The sequence below is a fragment of the Glycine soja genome, chromosome 11 (genome assembly GCF_004193775.1).
Source record: "Glycine soja cultivar W05 chromosome 11, ASM419377v2, whole genome shotgun sequence".
Taxonomy (NCBI): Eukaryota; Viridiplantae; Streptophyta; class Magnoliopsida; order Fabales; family Fabaceae; genus Glycine; species Glycine soja.
Window position 1 is genome coordinate 39707199 of NC_041012.1, and position 27136 is coordinate 39734334.

General features: G+C 31.1%; 2 protein-coding genes across 2 annotated transcripts; both read right to left on the minus strand.

The window, feature by feature from the left end:
* Positions 1 to 7367: 7367 nt before the first annotated feature.
* LOC114373996 (nuclear transcription factor Y subunit C-3-like) lies at positions 7368 to 10704 on the minus strand. Its single transcript, XM_028331576.1, has 3 exons — positions 10582 to 10704; positions 10355 to 10447; positions 7368 to 8202 (listed from the first exon to the last, which is right to left on the minus strand). Exon 3 carries the CDS (start codon positions 8186 to 8188, stop codon positions 7610 to 7612), a length of 579 nt encoding a protein of 192 aa, XP_028187377.1. The 5' UTR covers positions 8189 to 8202; positions 10355 to 10447; positions 10582 to 10704; the 3' UTR covers positions 7368 to 7609.
* Positions 10705 to 14645: 3941 nt separating this feature from the next.
* On the minus strand, positions 14646 to 20869 carry LOC114376604 (stem-specific protein TSJT1-like). The gene is made up of 5 exons (XM_028334788.1): positions 20559 to 20869; positions 16102 to 16342; positions 15885 to 16005; positions 15551 to 15660; positions 14646 to 14921 (listed from the first exon to the last, which is right to left on the minus strand). The coding sequence occupies exons 1-5, from the start codon at positions 20759 to 20761 to the stop codon at positions 14886 to 14888; spliced, it is 711 nt and encodes a 236-aa protein (XP_028190589.1). The 5' UTR covers positions 20762 to 20869; the 3' UTR covers positions 14646 to 14885.
* Positions 20870 to 27136: the final 6267 nt, after the last annotated feature.

The following is a 27136-nucleotide window of genomic DNA, read 5'->3' on the forward strand; positions in this document are numbered from 1 at the left end:
CCCCATTCTCCACATTATACCAATTACCATTGAGTGTATATGGTAGATGCAGCTAAAAGAGATACAGGTAAAGGAGATAAAGCGCGTAAAGGAAATATAAGTGATTGAACTTTTCTCCTTTATTCATTCATGCACTCATATATTTATACATGAAGTTATCATTACCTAAAAGGATAATATCCCATTCTGTTATAACAATAAGATGTTGTCCCCCTAACCCTCGACAACGCTAACGGAACCACTCGTAATCATTCAAGTATGCAGGCCTCATGTGAGTGCGTGAAGTCCTACGTGTGGGCCTGGTATCGACATTGGTACATGGTACCTGCAGAGCTGGTTCCATGGATGAGTTGCTATCAATACCCCCTGTCTGAAAATAGACCTTGTCCTCAACGTCGTAAATATCCTTGAGCTGCATCCAGGACTCCCATGTGGTATCTTCGGGTGCCAAGCCAGTCCACTGTACTAGGACTTGTGGAGTAGGGGGTGTCGTGGAATCATCCATTTTCCAATCCAGAAATCACAAAAGGTGGACAAGTGGGTGGTTATCGGTGCTAAAGGATGGCAGTGCTGGTAACTCAGGTGTTGTTAAGCCATGATGAGCCTTGAGGAGGGAGACGTGAAAAACTTGGTGGATTTTGGAAGTTGGTGGCAACTGTAGGCATTACGCAACTTGGCCAACCCATGCCTGTATCTGATATGGTCCTTAAAACTGTTTGTATAGCTTGGAATAGGTGGGTTGCATCGAGGTCTGGCGGTAAGGTCGGAGTCGAATGTAGACCCAATCACCTATATTGAAGGTAAGGTCCCGACGGTGTGATTCGGCCATGCATTTCATCGAATCTTGGTATTTTTGGAGCCTGTGTGTGAGGGTATGATGTATGGCTTCCCACGAAGTTAATATAGCATCCACAGCTTCAACAGTGGATGTTCCGGCAGAGTATAAAGGAAGATTCGGAGGCTATTTACCGTACATAACCTCAAACGGTGAGAAGCCGGTACCACTATGGATGGAAGTGTTGTAAGACCACTTGGCGAGAGACAAGTATTTGAACCAATGTTATGGATGATCATGGATGAAGGCTCGCAAGTATTGTTCGAGTACACGGTTGATAACCTCCGTTTGACCATCTGTTTGCGGATGGTAGGCGGTGCTGAATCAAAGTTTGGTGCCACTCATACGAAAGAGCTCACGCCAGAATGCGCTGATGAATATGGGGTCCCTCTCCGAAACGAGACTACACAGAAAGTCGTGGTGCTTGCAGACAATATCCATGAATAATACGACAACCATGTGGGCGATGTAATGGGTTAGTAAAGGCCCAAGGTGGGTTCCCTTGGAGTAACGGTCGACAACCACCATGATGGTGGTGTATTCCTGAGAAGCCGGAAGACCAGTAATAAAATCCATGGGCAGGTCGTGCCACAGGGATGAAGGGATTAGCAATGGTTGTAGAAGATCGATGGGCTTACGAGTTTCCGACTTTATCTGTTGACATGTTTCACACTAAGCAATATATTGGTGGATATCCTAGCACATCTTGGGCCAACAAAAATGTTGTTGTATACGATGGAGTGTTTTCGCAACACCCATATGGATGCCTAACGGTGTATGATGAAATTCCTCCAGAAGCACCTTCATAAGATCATGGCCGAAAGAAAGCCATAGTTTATCTCGGAAAAGAAGTATATTCTGCTTAACTGTGAAACCCGGATGAGCAACAGGGTAGCGTTGGACCTGGTGGAGTAATTCTTGGTACGCAGTGTCTTGCAAAAATTATTGTCGGAGCTGTTCCATGAAGAGATTATGTGGGACTGATAAAAGCATTAGGGATGGTTGTGCCGGAACCCTAGACAAGACGTCTGCAACCATATTGGTCAAGCCAGGTTTGTATTGGATGGTATAATCATACCCGAGAAGCTTGGCAAGGTAAGGTTGCTGCTCGAGAGTTTGAATGACCTGTGACATCAACTCCTTCAAGCTCCGGTGGTCTATCATGATGACGAAGGTGTGCCCTAACAGGAAATGATGCCATTTATGTATGGCAGTGGTGATAGCATGCAGTTCACGGACGTACATGGAAGCTCTCTACAACCGGGGACACAACTACCTACTAAAATACGCAATGGGGCATGACTTCTGAAGTAGGACAGCGCCGATAGTTGTGCTGGAAGCGTCTGTCTCTAGAGTAAATGGCACGGTGAAGTCTGGGGTGAGGATGGGCGCCTGAGTCATTAGGGTTTTCAAGTGTTGGAACGCGGCCTGAGCTTCAGGATTCCACATGAACTTATCCTTACATAGTAATGTCGTTAATGGAGCTGCGGTGGCGGCATAATTTCGAATGAATTTGCGATAAAAACCAATGAGGACCATAAAACTTCGGAGGTCCGAAGGAGATGTAGAGGTGGGCCATGCGGTCATCACCTGGATTTTCTCTGGGTCCGGCGTGACACCCTGCGGAGACACGATGTGGCCTAGGTAATTCAACTGCTGTTCGGCGAAGGTACATTTCAAACGACGAAGGTAGAATGACCCTGCAACAATGTAGTGAAAACTACCTCCAGATGCTAAAGGTGTGCCGGAAAAGAAGGACTGTAGACGAGGATGTCGTCGAAGAAAACCGCCGCGATGATAGAGGGTGCATTGGTCAAGCCGAAGGGCATCACCTTGAATTCTTAGTGACCATAATGGGTTCGGAACGCCATTTTCGGGATGTCATTGTCGTGCATCCGAATTTGGTGGAACCCTTGACGGAGATCCAACTTCGAAAACCAAGATGCGTTGCCAATATCATAGAGTAACTCGTCAATCGTTGGCATGGGGAAACGATCTTTGATAGTTGTGGCGTTTAAGGCACGATAGTCGACACAGCAGCGCCAACTTCCATCCTTCTTCTTCACCAATAACACCGGAGAAAAGAACGGGCTACGGCTAGGGCGGATCATATATGCTTCCAACATGGCGGCAACCTGCCTCTCAAGTTCATTCTTCTGGGAGTCTAGGTACATGTAGGGTCTAACATTGACTGGGTTTGTATTTGGGAGTAGGTGAATACGATGGGTGATGGTGCTTGGAGGTTGGAGTTGGCTGGGTTCCTGGAAGATAGTGAAGGGGTGTGTGGAGGTAGGAGTTGGCTGGGTACCTGTAGCGTTGAAGAAGATAAGCCAGGGATAGGTTGGTGTGGATAGTAAGAAGGGGTGTGTGGTTGGGATAAAGGTGGGTCTGGGTAGGGACACAGGTTAGCTGGTATAAGGCCGAAATGTTGTTGTTTTGGGCAAGTCGTTTAACTTGTTGGGCCGAGGCTGGGCTAAGATACAGGGGAACATCGGCGTGAAGAGAGATGGGCTGGCCCATGTACGTAAAACTCATGGTCAACGTTGAGTAGTCAATGGTGATCGGTCTGAGCGTATTCAATCATTGGACTCTGAGCATGATGTTCGCACCACCTATCGGCAACTGAAACAAATCAACAAAAAAAGTGTAGCCCTGAATTAGAATGGGTATAGAGGGACATTTAGTATCACAATCAATGGTGCTTCCATTGTCGATCATGACCTGCATAATTTCCATGAGAACCTAGGCTAGGTGAAGAAAGGTCACGAGGCGGAATTGTGAGTGCTACACCGCCATCCACCAGGATCACCACTTGATGGTGTGCAATGGTACCGTAGAGACGAAATGTCTCTGATGCCGACATTCCCAACAAGGCGTTAAGGAGCTGATTTGAGGAACATTTAAAGGAATCAGAGAAGCACTGTTGTCCTCTGACGCCATGTTTGGAGGAGACGATGGAAGGTCAAGACAGTCATCATCATCATCAGCGATGAGTAAGTGGAGACATCGACGACAACGGTGACCGAGAATCCACTTCTCATCACAATGATAGCATAAGCCTTTGTCACGTCGGATGGCCAGTTCTTCTGTAGACAGCCGCTTGACCGGAGGACGGACCAGTACAGGAACGGTGGAAGGGCTGGTAGGTGGCAGGTGTACAAAAGACGATGGGGTGGCGTGGGAAAGGCGACGACATTCCTAGAGCTTGTCCTCCTGAAGCTTAGCAAGTGCGACGGCTTGCGGAAGAGACATGGGCTGCAGAGCCTGGACTTCTCGGCGAAGTTTCGAGTAAAGGCCGAAAATGAAACAACTCAATAAGGTTGCCGGAGAGAGACCGATAATCCGGTTCGCTAACCGTTCGAACTCAGTGAGATACTCGTCCATTGAACCGCGCTGTTGAAGCTTAAAGAGCACCCCCTGGGGATCATCGTAGAAGGTGGGAGCGAAACACGACTCTAAGGCTTGAAGTAGCGTCGACCATGAAGAAATGAACCCGTTACGGGTCATCCATTGATACCATGACAGAGTCGGGCCGTCCATGTAGAACGATGCCACGATAATACGCTCATGGTCCGGTAAGCCCTGATAATCAAATAATTGGCAGATTTTGAAAATCCAGCCAATGGGGTCCTGGCCATCGAATCTAGGTACGTCGAGCTTCATATGTGGTTTGGAAGTGTGTGGGGAAAGTGTGGGAGTGTTTGAGGGTGGGGGATGCAGGGAAAGTGGTTGGACAGTGAGGGTCGCCGCTAAGTGTTCAAGCATGAAGTCCATTTTGTTATTCATGGAGGTTTGTGTTTGGGCAAGGGCGGCGTGGTTCTGGGTAAGGGTGGCTTGGCCTTGGATGAGGGTGGCTTGGGCTTGAGTCAGTCTGGTGACTACCTCCTCCAAACGGTCAAGAGTGGATTGGCGGGTGTTATGGTCAGGCATGGTGGTTGGTTGATGAGGAGCAGGTCGGACCAAATTGGTAGATGCAGCTAAAAGAGATACAACTAAAGGAGATAAAGCACGTAAAGGAAATATAAGTGACTGAACTTTCTCCTTTATTCATTCATGCATTCATATATTTATACATGAAGTTATCATTAGCTAAAAGGATAATATTCTATTCTATTATAACAATAAGATGTTGTCCCCCTAACCCTCGACAACGCTAACGAAATCACTCATAATCATTCAAGTATGCAGGCCTCGTGTGAGTGTGTGTGGGCCTGGTATCGACATTGGTACGTGGTACCTACAGAGCTGGTTCCATGGGTGAGTTGCTATCAGTATATATTTTGAGAAACTATAAAGTAGGATACGAAGTGTATAAAATTCGGGAAACTAGAAAATAATTTTGGGGGCACCAATAAATTGATGAATTATGTGTCTTAAAACCACGTCCAATACAAAACATCACTTTCTTACCTATATCATATTGTTAACTTTTGTCCTATGTTTCTTTATTTTGTTCTGCAATTTTTCTTTATGATAAATAAATAGTTAAAATATATTTTTAGTCCATTAAAATTTAAAAAGTTTGATTTTAGTCTTTCTAAAATTTTGTCTATTTATTGACCCTCTTAATTTTGAAATGGATAACTTTTGATCCTTCATGTATTATATCTAAATCACTTCTTCTCTATCTATAAAGCATTATCTAAATCACTTGGAGGACCAAATGTGATGCATTTCAAAATTAAAAGAACAAAAAATAAACAAATAATTTTATAATAAGTAATATTAAACTTTTCAAATTTTAAAGGGACCAAAAATATATTTTATCTTAAATAAATTCGTACGAATTTTTTTTATAAAGAAAACAATCCTTTGTAATTACATTCCATAAAGCTTCATTTCTATTTTTGAAAAATAATAAATTTTAACACATGTTAGCTTTGCTTTATTTTGAAAAATGTAATTATTTGTTTTAAAATTTTTAACTAAAAACAAATGATAAAAAAGATCATTATTTTCAAATAAATTAAACAAAATGGTATTTGAAATTCTAGTTCAAGGCTTTTAGAATTTTCTAAATTCTTCAAATTATTTTACTTGTTTGTGTTTCTCAGATTATCATCTTAGTTAATAAGATAGAAATATATATATATATATATATATATATATATATATATATATATATATATATTGGATTCAAATTCTTATCATATGTTTAAGAGATTCGGCTGTCTTCCATTGAAAATAACACACATGTGTAGTATAAGAGTTTATATATGCATATTATAATCTCTTATTTATCTGGAAATATATAAATGCATAATGCTGTTGTGGGCTTAAATGCAGCATGCACAACACCTAGAACCGAAACTAGCACCAAATTAAAAGCCCTAAGTTAATTCAATGCTTTTGACCAAGTCAACAATTAGAAGAACCTTTTAACTAAATTTGTCATTGAAAAAACTCACAAAAAGATGACTATATATATACATCAATCATATAAACACAAATATGATGTATTGATTTGATAATCAAATAGCCAGAAGAAAACACGCATGCTCACATAGAGGAAGAGAAATTTAAGAAGATATATGTATATCTAGACTTTGTTTTAAACAGATTGACATTTCAATTTCAAATCAAATAGAGAAAGTTGAAGTGAAGTAGGTTATAATAAAAGTTTCTCAAAATTTCATCTTGCTTAAAAGGTGAGAAACATAATTCATAATATCATTAATTGTTAAACAAAATTAAGGATATTTCAAAACGAATTCTTTAGATACATATAAATTCGGAATCAAATTTAAGATTATATATGCTTAAAAGATTTGAGTGATTTCCATTCAAAATAGACAACTTTGTAATACGAGCTTATTTGTGCATAAATTAATAATCTCTTATTTATCTCAAAATGTAAATGTGCATAATGCTACTGTCGTGCTTGCATGCAACATGCTCAACAGCTGCAACAGAAACTACCTCTAAATTAAAAGCCTCCAATTAAATCAATGCTTTTGGTCTTGTTAACTAAACAATTCGCATAACCTTTTTTAAAAAATTCCTCATTGAAAAAAAAAAGTAAAAAAAAAAAAAAACTAACTATGCATAGTATTCACAAGCACAGATATGAGGTGTAAAATTAGATCAAATTTGATAATCAAATAGTCCTAGAACAAAATACGCACACAGCGAGGAAGAGAAAAGAAGATATATCTTGACTTTGTTTTGAATAGATTGAGATTTAAGTTCCAAATTAAACATAGAAAAACTGAAAATAAGGTGGTAATGAAACATATTTAATAAGCGAGAAACATAACTCATAATATATATGATTAAGACATACAGATAAGAATATAATATATATATATATATATATATATATATATATATATATATATATATATATATATAATCAGAACCAAATTCATGATTATAGGCTTAAAAATTGAATGTCTTCCGTTCAAAATAAGACACATTTGTAATATAGGAGCTTATTTATGCATATATTAATCACCTATTCATCTCAAATTATATAAGCTCGTGATGCTAGTATATATGAAACGCGCTTACGCAGCATGCACAACACCTGGAATTGAAACAAGAGCAGAACCTTCTATTTAAAAGCAACCCTGGAGCTAATTATCCCTCAAGGCTCAAGTTGCCACGAAAAACAAATTCATAATTTATAAATATTCAATTCAAATGAGAACTACTAAATTCAGTACTTTAACATAACAGTAGGGAAACAAAAGCAAAGGTCTCATATAATCTAAAGCTCATGAAAATTTCGACCATACACAGTACCCTTCATTACCTGTGTCTTCTTCACTCATCCTAATTGGGAGCATGATGGTTTAGATTAGGAAAGGCCATGGTTGGAGCATCATATGGAAGGCCTGCAACATTCTGCTGAGGTGGCATGTTTAGATAAGCATTCTCTGTTGAAGCAATGCTTGTTCTTGGTAAGCCTGCATCCTTGGGCATAATATCATCGAGAAAATCAAAAGAAGCAGTCTGGGAGATGGCGGATACAAGGTCACGCTGGGAAAGTATCTTCCCTTTGCGAGCCTCAGTATTAGCCCAAGCCCTTATTGTGAGCTCCTTGATGAACATTTCACAGGCTTTGGCAAACACCACGGGAGTCTCAGCAGATATCATCTTTACATCCTTGTCGGTCTTAATGATCTTCTTAATCCTCGACAAGGGCAAGCTGTGAGTCTTGAAATTAGTGGTCATCTTAGCTTCCTCGCGCTGTGCTGCCCAGAAGTCGTTGAGTTGTTCCTCCAAGCTTTTCTTTTTGGGAGGATTTGTAGGTGCTATCATAGGGTTAGATTGCTCTTCTTGGTTCTTGCCATGTGCTGGATGACCAATATTCCCTCCTTCTGCTGCTTCACCTTGCTTGTTTTGATCCATTTTGTTGCTATGGACTTTCATCATTCACAGGATAAGCAAGAAAAAAAAAAGGGTTCATGAAAAATTAACATGATTTATATATCATAAGAAAAATCCATTTGTGAATCTCAAATAAAAAATGGTAAAGGCAAAAATTGACATTGGCAGTCGTCCAAGTCACAAATGAATCACGACTATTGGAGTCTCTTGTATAGTTCTATAAATTAAGACTCCCTCAAGTTTTCGATGTGAAAAAGAATCATAAAAAAAACATCATGTTGCTGAAAGAAAAATAAAATCAGTAAAACAATAAAATTCCACACATCATGTTTGTCAGTTCAGACATGCATGATTATATTACACCCATGGCATATGACCCTTTTAAACTCTAGTAAATCAATTTAAATGTGCCAAACATTGAATTATATTTGTCAGAAGAATTATTTTCACAACCCACTATAGCATCCAATCCTAGTCAAAAATGAGAATATGAGATTAAAAATTAAAGCCTTTTCCAACCGCTGGCAATAAAAAATAAATAAATCAAATCTATATATACCGCTACTGCATGTGGGCATGTAAGTAAATCAAATAAGTGTTACAAGATTCAGCAAACAACATTTATTAAATTATTTATAAAAAAAAAGATTAGACGATATCAGGTAAATAATGATGTTTAGGACCAATGATGAATTAGTTTATGGACATGAACTTTTATTTTTCAAGTCTACTGTTTCGATTAAATATTATGAATCTTTATCATTGTCAAATTCTTATTTAAATGATACTCCATATTATGTATTAATTTAAACCATTTTCATTTGTAAGTGGACTAACTTTTTATAAAATGTTAAACAATTTTAATTAATAAAAGGAAAATATCAAATTAAGTTAAAAATTTAATCTTTTTAATTAATTAAAGTAAGAAATATTAATCTCACTCAGAGTGTGTGATTATTGTTAGCCTACAAAAATTTTACATCCGGAGGAAGTTAAACATGGATTCTCACGCTAAATAAATTGATCTTTTCACATGTGAACTTAATAGAAGCTTATCTTATATACCATTGTGTCAATTCTATGGATGTGGTATTTGGTATTTATATAAACTAAGTGATTTTTATAATTTAGTTATTAAGTAATTATAAAAGTTAAAAGATAAAACAATTGATTTAAAAAATAGCATTTAATGGCATTTTATCATAATTCAAATTAGCATATAATGACATTTTACCATACTCCTTCCATCCTAAATTAACTGATCTTTTAGGATTAAAAAAATTTTCATATTGACTGATGAATTTAGTTTCGATGAGATATTAAAAGAACTATTCCGATTTTTCCTCTAGTAATATAATCTTGACTTCAAAGACTTAATAATACATTAATTGAAATTATTAAGAAAAATAATAAGGATATTATAATAAAATTATTTTCTAATAAATAATCCCTCCGACCCTTTTTATAAGACCCTCTTTAGAAAATTGTTTGTCTCTTTTTGTAAAATCATTTTCTAATTTTCAAATTCATTAATTATTTATTTAAATGGTACCATTAATTAATTAATTAATTGACAATTTTTAACCAAAAATTAATAAATGCTAGAAATTAAGAAAAGCAACCCTTTCTCTCCCTTATTAAGATTGGAGAATTCACTCATCTACATTAATTATTTTCTTTCCAAACATTAATTAATTAGATGAACAAACATTAATTAATTAGATGAAAATAATTAAATGAAAAGAGAGAGATGATTAATTTCTTGAGAACAACCTTGCTCTCTATTGCAAATTCACCCAACAAATTAAAATTTTAGTCCATCAAATTGGTGTTAGAGAGAATCTTTACTCTTTATTACAAATCCACCCAGTGAATTATGAAGAACCAATGTGCAAATTAGTCCATCCCTTTCTCCAAGTATCAACATTTTTTATATTTCAAAAACCCAATCCATCCTTCAAGCAACTCCAAACAATATACAAGTAATACCAACACATAAACAACATCAAAACAAACTTCAAGTTGGAACTTTTCATTAACACTCATCAATCAAAAGAAAACACCATTTTCAACACAAAACCCCAATTTTCTCAAAATTCATTTCCATGCATACATTGGATTCCTTCTTGAGCAAATTTTATATCAATCCAAAGAAATGAAATAGAATAAAGTTAAAGCTTCCCTTACCTTAATGGGTTTCAAGCTTGGGTTTTCCTAAGGAAAAGAAAGGAAAGGGAGGATCTTTAAGTCAAGGGAGAAGCTTTCTTCTATCCCACCAACCTTTTAACACATATGCATGAAAGCATTCCATAAACAAAACCTTAATTAGCTTTTTGAACCAAGAACCCCTTCATTAGGTCAACTCATGGAAGACAAAAATAAGAAGAAGAAGAGGAAGGAAGGAAGGAACTTACCACCCCAAAAGAGTCACTAAGAATCCAAGGGAGGAATAAGAGTGGCTAAAATGTAAGGAGACTCTTAAATCTTCCTTAGAGAAATGAAGGAGATTGGGAGGAAAAGATAGTGGCTTAGGAGGGAAAGAGTTTTCATATTTATATACTAGGGTTTGGGGTTTCCTATATATTCTTCAAACCATACTTATTCTCTCCAACTCTCCTTAAGGCCCAAAACAAAATATCAACACATAAAATAGTCCAAAACAAAAGAATCACCAAGAGTCCAAGGGAGGAATGGGAATAGCTAAAATGCAAGGAGGCTCTTAAATCTTCCTCAAAGAAATGAAGGTGATTAAGAGGAAAAGAGTGAGAGGCTTGGGGGAAAGTTTTCATATTTTTTGTGACTAGGATTTGGGGTTTCCTAAAGACTCTTCTAACCGTACTCATTATCCCCAACTCTCCTTAAGGCCCAAAACAAAAGACCAAACATAAAATATATAGCCCAAAACACACAAACAATGAAAATATATTTGTTTACATTATATTTTCCTAAACATAGAATTTAATTTAATTTCTCTTTCAACTTAATTTATATCACTTAATCACATATTTTGAAAATCGCTGTGTTATAAATTAGTTCAGAAAAGATAAGAAGTAAAAACAATGAATTACCATTTATTGATATTTTATTAGAATTCAAATTAACATTTAATGATGTTAATTTTATCATAATTCAAATAAATCATAATAAGAAGAGATTTTGATTTTTTTTGGGTATAGATAAGAATAAAAATTTGGTGACATAAAACACAAGATTATTATAATTTTTCAATGTTGAGTTTTAATTGGGAAGTTATGTTTTAGGTAATTCAATAATTTATTCACTTTTGATCAGCTTAACCTTTTGTATGCATTTGGGATGTATCTTGAATTTTGAATAGTAAATGAATATTTTTCATTTAGGGTCGAATAAGCTGTTTCAAATTAATTTATTAATTTTAATTAATTAAATAATTAAAATGTTTTTTCAAAATTTTAACTATTATTAAATAATATAAATATTTTTTAAAAAGTTGAAACTAAATGATCTTAAATAATTGAAATTAAATTTACTAATTTTAAACCTAAAAAATTCTTATAACTATTTTACGTTTAAATATATTTTTTCATTCTTGATATTTAATATTTTTTTGTTTTTCGTCAATTTATATTACAAAAATGATGACATGACAAACAAAATGTCAATGTTATCATGTCACGTTATCACTTGATGATGTCATGAAGACATCCTCGTGCCACATCGACATGAAGTATCACATCATTAATTTACAGAAACTAAAATTGAAATAATCAAAATTTATAGGAACTAAAATAAAAAATGATATATTTGTAGAGGGGAAATATTTTAGTCTCAAAATAAATGTTATATTAAATATCTAAATATTAAATTAAAGTATCAAATTAAATATTAAAATTTGTTCATTTCATAATGTAACACGCTTAAACTACCAAGCTTTTGTAAATTTCTATCATGAAAATTGACTTATCATTGTTGTTACTTCTGCAACCACTATTACTACATTATGATTGTAGTTACTACTACCACTACTATAGTTATTACCACCATCATAGTTATCGATCGTCACTATCAGTCTATCACTACCACCACTCACGATCATTGCCACGAAAATCACTATTGTCATTGCCACATATGCAATAACATTGTTATTTTGGTTGCAATAACCTCAAATATTATCATCATTGTCGCCATCATCATCTTTACTATCATGGTTGTCACACCACCATAATTACTTAAAGGCGGTAAAGGATGTGAAAAATATGGTGAAGGGTGGAGCTTGAAGGAAGATAGAAGAGAAAAGAGGATAAAAAAAGAGTTTGAAGGCTTAGCGATGTAGAAATGAATATGTGGATAAATTAATATTAAAGCACTTATTTTATTTTAATATGCAATTTAAAAATTTAATATTTTTCTGTCCATGTAAATATGTCATTTTTTATTTTTACTCCTTATAAATCATATTTATTTTAATTTTTGTCCTTCTAATTAATAATATGACATGATAGTGTCATCATGATACCATCACATGATGACATGACATAGTGATATTATCAGATTATTTGTTACATCATTTTTGTAATGAAGATTAGACAAGAACAAAAAGTGAAACAAACATAATTGACAATGACTAAAAAAATTGCAAGGATGAACAGTAATAAAAGTTTTAAATTGCATGGATAAAAAATATATTTAAATTCATATTTTACTTAAATTTAAAAACTTTAAAAAATATAATTTTTTGAAACTAAGAGAACTATGGTTTATAAATACTTTCTTGAAATTTGAAACTTAAAAAATATATTATAAATATTTTATTGAAACTAAATAGTTGAAATTATAAAATAAAAGTTTAATTACTGTTTTTGTCCCTCAATTTGGGATATGTATTTTTTTTAGTCCATGAAATTTAAAAATGTTTTTTATAGTCCTTAAAATTTGAAAATTATATTCTTTTAGTCTTTAACGTAATAAATTGACACTTTGCGATAATTTTTAGTTATCTTAAATTATTTTTTATTTTTAACCACTTGAATATGTAATTGAAAACTGCCACAAAGTATTTAAAAATTTGTCACAAAATACTTTAAAACCATCACAAAGTATCAGTTTATTATGTCAAGGACTAAAAATGATAATTTTTTAAAATTTAGGGACTAAAAAAACATTTTTAAATTTAAAGAACTAAAAAAGTACACACCGAAATTCAAGACTAAAACAGTAATTAAACCTAAAATAAATTCAAATTTTATTATTTAAAATTATTATAAATACTCATTTGTAATTTCAAACTTTTAAAAAATGTTACAAATGCATTATTAAGACTGAGAATTTTTTAAATAAAATATAGTGAAATCAAAATTTAAAAAATTGAATTTTTTAAAAGTTGTTATAGTTTTTTTTTAAGTATCTCTTAAAAAATGTTATAAATGTTTGATTAAGACTATGAGCAGTTGAAAATTAATTATTTAATAGTTATAATTTATTTTGTAAAATCTTAAACTTTTGCCTCATTTAATACGGGCTTTACACTTAATTTTATGTTCCAATGAATGACAAGTTAGGAAAAAAAATTAACTTTTATTTGGATTATGTGTTGTCTTTCATTTTATATATATATATATATATATATATATATATATATATATATATATATATATTGAATATACTAAGTTTGCAATCTTTGCAATACACTTTTATTGGACAAAACATAATAAAACATCACACAAAATAAAATAGATCACGTCATATACCCCCACTAAGCAGTGTGATTCTAATTTAACCAACCGAGCCTATATTTATATAGTATGTAGACATGTAATGCCAAGGTTCCAAAAGAAATATGATGTGACCAGCTCTATGTCAACTATATAAAAAATCACGAATAAAGTTCATAAATTGCAACCTCCACTTCGTTCATATACAAAGTCAACCATGTAAATTCTAATATATATAAAATTAATAATATAATATTATTAAATAAAATAAGATAATCAAAGGGACGTGGGTTGAAGTATCGCCCTGGTCCACCATTTAGAGGGGCTGACTGATTGGCTCATCCCAAATTATCACTCATATATATTTGAGGAGACATTATGTTACATAGAATGATTTTTTTAGAGTTACTCATCATGAAATGATATATGAGTTCTAATTTAACTAATGATCTTGAACTCAAGTTCTTAGAAAAAAGAGTTTTGTCACTCATAACAAACCAATAACCTTATATAACTTGAGGATGATTATTTTCCATTAAAAAAAATAAAAAAAATTCATTTGTATATCTTGAACACTTCTCAATGAAAGAATCTTATTTCAATTTATATTAAAAGTGGAAAGAATCCACTCTCTCCTTAAATAAAAATAATAATATTTAAATATCTACTTTTTTAAATACCTATTCAATACTTGTAGCATCATTTATAATATCTATTTTCCCTTAAATTATTACTAACTGAAAGCTTACCAATCATCTTATACGGACACACTTTGCATAGAATCAATATTAAAGAATCTCAAACCAAAAGCATATCTTTTATTACATTAGAAAGCGCAACTGTACAAGAGAAACAGAGAAAATCCTAGCTAATGAACACCATGATAAACTCTACTACCAGTCACATTCTTCTCATAGTTATCATTAAAGGTATTTACATGGCCCCGCATGCAAGCCTTACCGTCACAAGCACATAAACACATTACTCCATTAATACATCACAAGGTACTTTATTTGAAAATGGATCTTTTACTCTGTGCCTGCAAGGACTGCTGACCCTTCCACCTGATAATTCATCACATCAAATAGACAAAATATATCATAAGATATAAGTCTCAAAGTTCATAAATGGAGAGAGCCACACACACAAAATAAGCAAACTAACCATGAATGCAAAAACAAATATTGAAATAAATAATACCACTATTATGTGTAGTGGAGCTTTCCAATTTGTGCACCTAATACTCGATTTTCTTGTTAACCAAGGCCAAAAAGACCTTGTACCTAAACGAGACTTGTCAACCACTTGAGAGCCTAATCGAACTTGCTTAGATTATAATTTTGCTCTTAGGAACTTACAATGTTATTACCTCGGTGAAATTTAGTTGCAACTGACAATCCTAGTTACATAAAGGATATTCAACTCTAACTTCTTAAGCTCTAAGATTACCTTCAAAAGTGATATGAAGATTTAAGTTTAAATTAGTCTAACCCATTCATTTTGAACTCCTATTCTATTGTCTTTGACCTCACATTTTCCCTTTGTACCTAATGCAGTCTGAACTGACATTAACCTTATATTACTATTGGGACAGATCACTGATTCTCTGTTCTAAACAGATGAAAAGAATATTTTACAAAGAGAACTGAGAGCAGCACCAGCAATTATATTTAAACTCATGTCATCTTGTTACCTTGAAGAATGCACCCCAGATTTCCTCTTCCTCAGCAGGTATTGCAGTAATCTTATTCTTTGGATTCTCATAGCATCTCAATCCTCCAACTGCTGTAGAGTAGAAACACCCTGTACAATTTACAGAATAACAATGTCAATAGTGAGGGAATACTTACAATTTTGGAAAACAAAAAAGAAACAGAACATAGACAACGTTAATGTAAAAATCCTCATATTATGAATTATCATCATCTTGAAAGGGAGGGAGGAAATGATCCAATCTGGGATCACTTGGAATAAATAGTTGCCAAAATGTTGAGTATTGTGATATGCTCGAACAAAATGAAACTCACCTTGAGGGAAAGAAGCAAGTGACTTGCCACAAGAACCTTTAAGCAAATCTGCATCATCAGCAAATGCTACATATCCATCAGCTGTGATTCCCCAATAAAGAGGAACCTTACCCGCTTGATCCTAACAAAAACAAAACAAGCAAAAGGTTATGAGTAAAAATGACTAAAGATCATGTGGTGGATCGTCATAACAAATTTGATGGGATAGATAACTTACAGAAGCCACAAAAAGGGTAGAAGTGGACTTGTCAAAAACTATGAAAGCAAAGCTCCCACTGAGATGGCATACAACACGATTGGCAGGGTATGGTGCTCGATCACGTAAAGCTTTGTAAGCCTCAATCACCAAAACCACTTCATTGGCTGACTTGGCCAGTCCATACTGTTGTCTCAGGCTGCCCAAATTGTCTAGAGCCCCCTCAAACAAGCAGAATATCTCATCCTTAACAGCAAATGATCTGCCATTTTTCACTTTGCTTTAATTTAATTTATTGTTCGTTTAGGGGCCTTGGCCCCTTTTTTGCTTAAACAAAAATTAGACCGAAAACGTAGATAGATGGATAAAAATCAATAAGAAAAGTTAAAACAGTGCAATCTAGCTAAACACATTACATATCTTATTACACTAGTAGTTGTGCACTTTGTATCTCAACTAGTAGTTGTTTTGAGTCAATATAATAACTGTTAGTGTAATAAGATATGTAGAGATACAAAGTGCACAATTTACATCAAAGAAGTGTGCAACTCTCAATGCCAATATGGGATAATATGCCTAAAGACTCAAACACAAAGGTAAACTTTGCATTTTATTTGTTTTTTTAACTATGATTTAATTTAGGTTTAATCACTTATTTTATTCCTATAATTTCATGATTTGTAACTAATTTATCGTACGATAATTTGTAATAAAAAAATAGTTGATAATTTATAACTAATTTATAAATAATTATTTTTATATTTTTTTTAATAAAGACTAAAAGATAATTAAAATAAAATATAAAGACTAAAAAGATTACTTTTAAATTATAGGACTAAAAAAAATTAAAATACAAATATAAAGACTAAAAATATTACTTTTAAACTAGAGGAACTAAAAAAAATTAAAATATAAATTACTAAATGAATAATTTAACCTTTAATTTATTACAATTATACTTATTTAAAAAACGATGTTTATGTGTATTATGCGTTTTCTAGGAAAGCAAAACGTTCCGCAAACATATATTGTTCATTTTTGGACAAAACTTGAATCAAGTTTCTTTATTTATTTAATGTCTACAATCAAATTGTAACATGTAGGTGTTCTTTTTCAGATTCAAAAACATAATTTTAATAAAAAAAATAATGTTTAAAAATATTCATCTGCCGTTATTTAATTTAATTAAAAAAGTGTGCCTAATAACATATAAGAATCATTTGTTATCACAAAGGATTCACAATGACGTATAACCGTATAGGTATAATCGACCTGTTTAGCCGTTGATCTCGTATTTGATTTCTACTGTACATAAAATTTTCTTTCTTAGAAAATATTAATTACATGGCACGAATAAAATTAATCCCTGACAAGTAATGTAGGAAACAATCATCATCTCAAACTCAAAATAAAAAATTCTCTCAAAATTAGAACGGCATACTATAAAAGTAGAAACAACTATTTTTCGTTATAGATCTAACTCAAAACACTAAATAGAAAATAGATTCAACGGAATGTTTTTGTTTTCTATCCCCCGGTCCCACCAACCTAATATATGTTATCCTTATCTAGTTATCTTCATTCATATCCTCCTTGGGCCATAAAAGCATAAAAGACTGGAACGAAAACAAACCGTTGGGCGAAAAAAGTCAGCATTTTGAAGTGGAAGATGCAGACGCAAAGACTAATAATTGGAATGTGAACTCATCAGTTAAAGGGGCCACCGAATTTCACGTCGAAAAAAATAAAGACATCATTTATTGCCAATCAATATTGAGCCTACAGTGACGTCTGGCCTCTAAAGTAAGTAGAGTAGGTAAAATTATATTCATTTTTTATTTAATTTAGAATATACTATCATCGTAATTTATTAGAACTTAATAAAAGGATGTATATAATGAATAAATACTTAAGATAGTAGTACTAATCGGTAGAAAGATTAAAACAACAAAAATCATAATGAATAAATTGTTCTTTTATATTTAACAACAATAAAATAAAAACAGAACAAAGTTGAACATGAATTAAAAATAATATTTTTTTATAAAATAAACCTGCAGACCGTGCAGACGCTAATTCATTTATCTTCAAGTTCATTCTAAGAATTGAACAACTATAATACTTTTTTTCAGATAAGCAATTTTATGAAATACTGCAATAGTACTTAAAACAACGGTATAAAGTCTTCCGTAAATATAACTTCTAAAAACTCCATATTAACCGCATAAAATAAAGAGCAAAAGGTTATGTCCTATAGTGTAACATTCATTTAATAACAACTTATAGTAAATGTTAAAATTATTTACTTTTAAAATAATTTAAATAATGATATATGATTGAATAATAATATAAAACTATTTTTACATCCTCAATATATAAATATTAAACTCTTAATATATTATATTAATAAATAAATTAACAAGATAAAATAGTCAAATCTTATTAGATGTGTGTATAAAAATATTTTAAAAAAAATTAAAACAAAATTTACTAATTTATCATAGACTAAAATAAAATATTAAAGATAGAAAATAAAATTATTATTTTATTAAAAACTTGAAGAAAACAAAAAACTTTATTATAAAATAAAAACAAAAATCAAATATTTATAAGGAATAAAAATTTATTTAAGCCCAATAATATTTTCAAACACTTTTAAATCGAAACGTTTATAACCATCATTATTAACTCGAAACTTAAAATTACTGTTGTTGAGGGGAAATAAAAACTGCCCACATAAAAGCATGCCACAAAAGTATTTAAGTGTTTCTGAAAAATCAAATAAATATTTAGCCACAAGTCTTCAACCAACCGCCTATCTATGGCATGCAGTTAATATCGAATTCTCCAATCTCCAAAAAAAAAATTAATTATTAAAAAAATCAATAACCAGGATTTCATGCGATGACTGTATTGTTTTTTCACTCATCAACCAATATCTGTATTGTTTATTCCTTCGCCACGACGTGACAATCATGCAAAAGAAAAACATTAATGGGTGAATCCCCAAAACTAAGGTGTGTTTGGGTATGGGGTGTGGTCACCACGCCTTGTTTATTAGCAAACAACTCTTTGTTGCTTTTCATTTTTCAATTATTCACCACTATTTTTTTTTTTTTTTGGCTAAAATTGATTATGCTAGATATCCAAACACGCACTAACTGACATTCTGCCCATAACTTGCTCCCCCCATCTCATCGCGCAATTTCCTCTTTTGCCGTATGATTGTCAAATTATAACTGTGGGAATTAGGATCACTCACCGACCCAATACTATAGTCCAAACAGTTATTACACATCACAATACTATTTTCTAAGAAATTACGTATTTTCTACTCTGTCGGGTCCTCTTTAACTTATCTTCCATAAAATATCAAAACAACTTCAATATCTATTTTCATCTTCCAGTTGTATAACACTAAATTTAAATTTGCAATAAACCTAAATATTTTCAGGGAAAAAAAGAAAGAGAGAGAAGCCATCCATGTCTGTTTGGCTCCTGACAAAATTTAAAGATGGAAAACCTTAAAAAAAGACAAATTTATTAAGTGCACGTTAAATATTTATTGAAAAATACAAATTTAATAATAAAAATAAATCAACAATTATTTTATAACTAATTGAAAATATCAATAAAATTTATTCAATCATACTTCATGATATTTTAAAAAAATGAGCTTTCAAAAAGAAAAAAAAACTTAATAAAGAGGACAAATTTTTAATTTATGGAATTACATAATATTTCTAAAATTAAATTTAAAATCATACTATTCATATAAATTCTTCTAAAACAGTATAATTTTTTATAATATTTTTCTTCTTCTCTATTTAAATGACTGAAATATCTAATTTGAAAGTAATTAATTTAATTGATAACAATAAATTTATCTAAAATTTATAAAAATTTGAAAATAATTTTTATCATTAATATTTCTCTCTTTTAATTATTGGTGAATATATTCTCTTTCTTCTTTTTAGTGAAAAATATTTATATTAAAAGGAATCAACTTGATTCTAAATTTGAGTGTTATAATTAAAAATGAAATATTATTTTACTTTAAAAAAATATTTAATTTATTAAAAATGAAAATTTTAACCGGGCGTTTACTTCTAAAAATCCGCTTTCAATCATACCGAAGACACTGCTAATCATTTATTAAGATCACAGAATATAGAAAGCATGCAATCCAGCAGATACGATCAAGTAAGTAGTCAGCGATCCGAAGGATTAACACTTTAATCACCAGCAGCAACAACCGATCACAGACGATTCTACCATTTTTGTGTCAGTAATATCTTTTTAATTAGTAACACGCTCTAAATTCCCGAAGAAGGAAGCATTTCCTATTCCACCAACTACCAAATGCGAAGAAATGAAATATACCAGCGACGTGACAAAAACGACGTCGCTTAGGCGATTAAGTAGAGTTCGTGTTCGTGCATGGTGGAATTTCTGAATTTTATGATGCGTTTAATTACCTGGGATGCCACGGTGACTCGTTGTGGTGCGTGTAAGCCAACTGCACGTGTTCTCCCACCTGCAGCGACACCGCCGACGCCTTGTTCTCCACGAACCGGTTCAGCAGCTTCCCCGCCGTCGTCTTCGGCGACGGCGTTCTGCTGCCGGCAGCCACCAGCTCCTCCGGCGGCGACACCACGGAACTGCTGAAGATCCCCAACATTTTTTTCTCTCTCGCTCTACAAAAAAACAAAAAAGTTGTGTTTGCCCCTTCGCCCTTCTGTTTCGCAAGAAAGTACACGCGACTGAGAATGGGATAGGAACTGCGTATGGAGTGTGCGTTTCGTTATAAAGAAAGGGACGAGGGTAACTCGGTCATTTCGGTATAAAAAAAAATATTGTTTTGTGTCTATAATAACTCCGTCACTAGTTGAAGAAAAATAAATTGTTTTTTCTTGCACGTGGGGCCCATGCGATGGTGATGATGTTTTTCGCACGAGTATTGGGATCAGATACCCTTTTGGCTTTAGCCAATGTGATTATCATCACGCTGAATGGGATCATCACCGTTTGTTTCGTTGGTAGGGACAGAGGGATGGAGTTATCTGCTGCGGAAGCATCCATATTTGCTTGCCATGTCATGCTGATATTTTCAATGCATGAATTTAATTTATGTAATATTTTTAATAGGTTTTTATTAAGTGTATGCTTGTTTAAACGATTTCAACAGATTTTGTATATCCCAAGACATGTAAGCCAAAATTAACAATTTCGTTAGTTGTGTGTATTATTCAAGGAAAGAGTTAAAATGGTTTTTTTTCGTAAATATACATTTTTTTTAATCTACATTATTTTATAATTTAATTTTCAATATGTTATTTGAGATTTTTTTTCTCTTTTTTGTATTTTTTTAATTTAAAATATTATAAAATATAAATATTATATTATATAATTTTTTTAATTGATTTTAAAATTATTTATTTATTAAATTAAATTTTATAATTTTGTTTTTTATTTTTTTAAAGAAAAAATATACAGATAGAAAAATAAAAAATAGAATAAAATTATAATGTAATTTTTTAGTTACTTTATATGTACTTTTGTAGTTAAATTTATGTATTGTTGATATTTTTTTATTATGTTCGTTAATTAAAAAATAAGAAAAATAGTTAGTAGTATTAAAATAAACTAAAGAATACAGTAAAAAAATAATTGATACATCTATTTTATACAATAGACATAAAATTTCAAAGAGTAGTAACTGTTATATTGAAAGTATCTTTAAAAATATCTTTAAATAAAAATATATTGAAAATATCTTTAAAAATATTTATTTAGCAGTTATTCTTGGCTTAAGTGATAAGAATTGATATTTTATTATTTATGGCTTTTAGATATGAAAAGAAAAGATTAAAATATCAAAAGATACTGATAACTCAATATGAACTATTTTTATAATAAAAATATATTAAAAAAATCTTTAAAGATATTTAATTAACAATTATTTTTTGCTGTCATGTGAATCAATATGTTAAGAATATGACTCGTTTGAACTTGCATTCCTAATGAGATAAACAAAGAAGAAAATGAACGGAAAAGTAAAAAAAAAATTATGAAATTTTCTGGCAACATGGTCATAACAAACACAATTATCCTAATATATCTCCATCTTAAACTTTTCTTTAGTCAAGTGTAATTGTTTAAGTATTTTATTGATAATGAAATATAATGTTGTTCTATGAATATTAAACAAAAAATCTTCTCATTTTTAATTAAATCTAATGACATAAACAAACTAATTATATTTAGTAATATAATTATATCAAAAATAATTATATTAGAAAATTCATATTTTAAATGAAAATATTCACCTAAAAAATATGGTAAGTAAATTAAATAGTAAAACAAAAGTAATTATATTTAATAATATCATTTTCTTTAAAAAAAATTAAAAACAAAATTATAAAATTTAATTTAATAAATAAGTAATTTTAAAACCAATTAAAAAAATTATATAATATAATATTTATATTTTATAGTATTTTAAATTAAAAAGAAACAAAAAGGAGAGAGAAAATTCCAAATAGTATATATTGGGAATTAAATTGTAAAATAGTATAGATTGAGAAAAAGCAAAAAAAAAAAGGTGTATTTACAAAAAAAAAACCGTCACAATGAATTATAACGTTAAAACAAACATACTTTAAGTATTCATGAGGAACACCTAAAAAGTTAAAAATATTTTTTAATTATATATTTTCTATTACTATTTAACTATGAAGTTGAGATGGATACTATTTTTACTTTATTTATATTTACACAGATATTTAATCGTATCTTTCATGTGTCTCTAGCATCAAGCTCCATCATTTATTTCTTAGTCGAATGAATCATAATACATCAAGGAGGTAAACACTAAATCTTTAAGGTGTAAGTGTTATGGTATTGTTGTTAAGGTCAAACTCTTTATTTTATCTCAATCAAACTAACCACAACTCACCAAACATTGAGTCTCTAAGGCATAAGTGGTAGCTTTAGTGTTAGTTTGGGTAGAGGTCTCCCTTTTTTCTTAGTTGGAGAGACCACAACCCATCAAGTGCTAAGCTTTTCAAGGGTAAGTGTTTCAATGTTCTTGTTAAGGGTAAAGTCTTCCACCTATCTCGGTAGGGTGATCCATAAATCATCAAATATTGAGCTTGTAAGATATAAAAGATTCAGTATTTTTGTCAGAATTAAGGTTCTTCAGTTGTCTTGATCGAACAAACCATTAAGTAACCTTAATTTAATGGTAATTAATTCTTAACTTAATATTGGTAAGAATCTTTTATTTTTTTTATTCATAGACTTGAAAATCTATTATAATAATATTTATACATTTCACTCTTTTATAACTCTTTTTTTTTATTTCTATCTTTATCCTTTTCATTACATCACATATTATATCTATATTTTTATCACATCATATATTATAGGTAAAATTTTACTTTTGGTCCCCCAGTTTATCTCCAATTTTAAATTTGGTCCCTTTATAATTTAATTCACAAATTTGGTCTTACAGTTTTATAAATCCCTGCAAAATTGATCCTGAAAGTCCGATTTGAACGTTAACCGTTAAGATCGGACATTGACTGCCACGTGTCAATGTCTGAGTGGTTCCCTGTAAAGTCTTCATTTTTTTTTAGGTAAAATTACACTTTTGGTCCCTCAGTTTTACTCCAATTTCGATTTTGGTTCCCTATAGTTTAATTCACACATTTAGTCTCCAATTTTATAAATCCCTTTATAAATTGTTCCTGCAAAATTGGTCTTTTGAATGGTTTAGCCACTGGTGCTCGAGACAAGGTAGGTCTTGATAAATCTCGCATTTTTTTTTTCATCGCAAATTTTTCACTCACTTGGAATCCAGAAAAAAATCACTCTTTCTCTCTCTCCCACTTCCGAGGTTGTTCAACTTGGGAAAGTGGCGCATGAATCTGTTCAAATTTTTAGATCTCTTACTTTAACAAGTTCTGTAATAATCCCCTATTTTTTTCTTTTTTTGCTCCCCCAAATGTGCGAATTAAATTATAAGGGGATCAAAATCAAAATTAGAGTAAAACCGGGGGACCAAAAGTACAATTTTACCTACAAAAAATGAAGTATTTACAGGAAATCACTCAGGCGTTGACACGTGGCATTGACATCTGACAGTCACATGTGGCATTGACACGTGGTAGTCAACGTCTGAGGTTAACGGTCAACGTCCAAATCAGACTTTTAAGACTAATTTTGCAGGAAAATAAAAACAAATATTTATGATATTAAAATTAAATGTAAAATTTCTAATATTTTTTAAATTGTAAATTTTTACTAAAGTATAGTAGATATTTTTTTTCATTAATGCCTATAATTGCTTATTATAAATACCCTTATAATCAATCTCAGAAGAATGACAAGCACAGAATCGAACACCTCGGGATGAGACAGAAAGCTATATATATATATATATTATACAACTTGGAATTTTTGTTAGTTTTTTCAGGGAAGAGGAATCTAATCTATTAATATATGCTTTTTTTTTTATATATGATATATATGCTTTAGTATTAACAGTAGTGCTTTTTGATAAAGTCTAATCATAATAATATATTTGAGGTTTGGAAATTTTCGAAGACTGTGTCTATCAATATTTTAATTGATAAAATTAATAAAATATTAAACTATATATTCGTTAATTTCTTTTTGTTACAAAAGCTATTAGTTAAATCATACGTACTTTCATAGTCATACAGAAAAAAATCTGTAAAATGAGGTTGCTTTACCGCATGAAAAAAAATCTAAATACACACTATCAAGAAAAATAAGGACCACACTGAATATAATTGAAAGCATTACGTTAAAGAGAGTTTTAGAAATTAATTTTAATATATTCAATACGCAGAAATTTGTATACTCTTAATTAACTAAATTTTACTTTAAATATCTTTTAAAATAATTATTAAAAAATAATCATTTTTATTATATAATAATTTATACCCCCGTTGGCTAAATAATCATTTTTATATTGATAATATTTTTCAATTAGTTTCTTAAATTATTGTTTGATCAAATAAATAAAAATTATTTGAATAAAAATAATAAGTATATATTTATTAAATGTGTGTGAATATATATATATATATATATATATATATATATATATATATATATATATATATATATATATGAATTAAGAGTATATAAGTGGCTAACTCAGGCAGAAATCTATTGCATGCATGGCCCTAATTCCCCCTTATGAGAAATTATATGCTGCTCGGAGCAATTTACTCCAGTGTGTATTCTCATTACTTTAGTGCCAAAGGTTAACTATAGTCAACTTCCCTAAAAAAATTTAGGAATATTAAAAATTTAAGAAGGATTGGCATGGGTTCAGGCCTACTGATCAGTAACGATAGTTAAGATTAAAACTTACTTAAAAATATTTTATATGTTAACTATAACATCATCAAAAGAATAAAATTTATATCTTATTTTTGTAATAAATCACTTGATAAGGCAAAATAGCAATAAACCGATGCCTGCGTGCTAACCTAATTACCACCGTTAAGATCTAACAGTCTTTAGTCTAATTACAATAGTCGTGCTATCACTTCAAACAAAAGTTCTAAAGTTATAGTAATGACTTTGTTGTAATTAAACCGTATTGCTAGGTCTCATCTTTTAAAATAAAATTCCATCGAAATAAAATCAACTTATGTGTTCCTTTTGAGATAAACACACTTTCTCTTTCTTTAACGTTTCCCTCCCTACTGCGGAGGCTGATGCTACGTTACGGCGATGACAACATAGCGAAGCTTTTGGATTGAATTAGTGAGAGTTTAATTTTATTTTTTTTTGAAAAGTAATCTGTCTCGTATTGAAGTTTATTGTTATTTGTCAAAGTAAATTACAAGCTAGTAAAAAAAAATACTACGGAAGAAATGACTTATGCCTATGGATGCTTTTAACTACGGATATTAAATATTATAGGTAAAACCTAAAAATATTTGTATCTACATGTGTTTGGTGTTAGGTAAAACCTTCAAATATTTTAATAAACATGTAAACCTTCCAAAATTTACATCTACTGAAAAAGTGTGTGCGCGCGTGCGAGAGAGATTAGAAGTGTCCTATATGATTTGAAGGATAATTTTTATATGATTTGAAGGACAATTTTTTTTAATAGAGATTTGAAGGACAAATGATGAGATAACTTTATTGAAAGAAAAAAAAAACTAACAAATGCTTTTAAGATGATGTCAAGTCACCTCTTAATTAATAATAAAAATTGAAAACAAAAGTTTTAATATATCAAATAACAAATAAATTAATTTATTAGAGACTCAAAAATAAAAATTGATCATATATCATAAACCTAAAACATATTTAAGACTTTTTTTTAATTGAAAGGTAAAAGTTATTGAGTTAACTAGTTAGGACTAAATATATTAAGTAAAACCAATTATTTAACTGGATGATAAATATAAAATAATATAAAATGTGTTTATTTATTTTCAAAATATGTTTTTTTTTTATTTATCTTGTAGACAAAACATAATTTTAAGTTATTATAGTTTTTTAATTTTTTTAGTTATTCTTGAACTCTTATAATTTTTGTTTGAAAATAAAAATGTTTATTAAAAAATAAAATAAAGACTATAAGTAGTGTAATGATTAAAATAAATTGTGTAACAATACAATGTAAGAGGGAGTGTTTTATTAAAATAAATAGTATAATTTAAAGGTGATAAATGGATTTTTATATCAGAATATCAAAGGTGAAAATAAAAGACAATAAAAATGTTGAAAATTTTCATGAGCCAATTAGATGATTTTGTTTAGGGATAGCAAAACATGTTAGTCCTGTCCATTTTGGCCTGTCCTGCCACCAACCTAAATGAGTTGGGACGAGCTAGTCTACTTATTGTGTAGGCAGGCTGGAAAGTTTTAACTCATCCTATTTAGAAGTGGATTGTGTGGGTTGATATTTTAACCTGCAAAAAATAAAAGAAAAAAAAATAATATTATGACTTTCCAAACATTTTTATGGTAATAAATTTTTAAAAAAGGATTTTTTGGT

What these genes read in the sequence shown, in the direction of transcription:
- LOC114373996 (XM_028331576.1), bottom strand. Translation starts at nt 8,188, where the DNA reads ATGGATCAAAACAAGCAAGGTGAAGCAGCAGAAGGAGGGAATATTGGT.
- LOC114376604 (XM_028334788.1), bottom strand. Translation starts at nt 20,761, where the DNA reads ATGTTGGGGATCTTCAGCAGTTCCGTGGTGTCGCCGCCGGAGGAGCTG. An exon ending in GAGTCACCGTGGCATCCCAG is followed by an intron (nt 16,343 to 20,558) that starts GTAATTAAACGC and finishes GAAAAATGGCAG; the next exon opens with ATCATTTGCTGTTAAGGATG. An exon ending in CTACCCTTTTTGTGGCTTCT is followed by an intron (nt 16,006 to 16,101) that starts GTAAGTTATCTA and finishes TGTTTTTGTTAG; the next exon opens with GATCAAGCGGGTAAGGTTCC.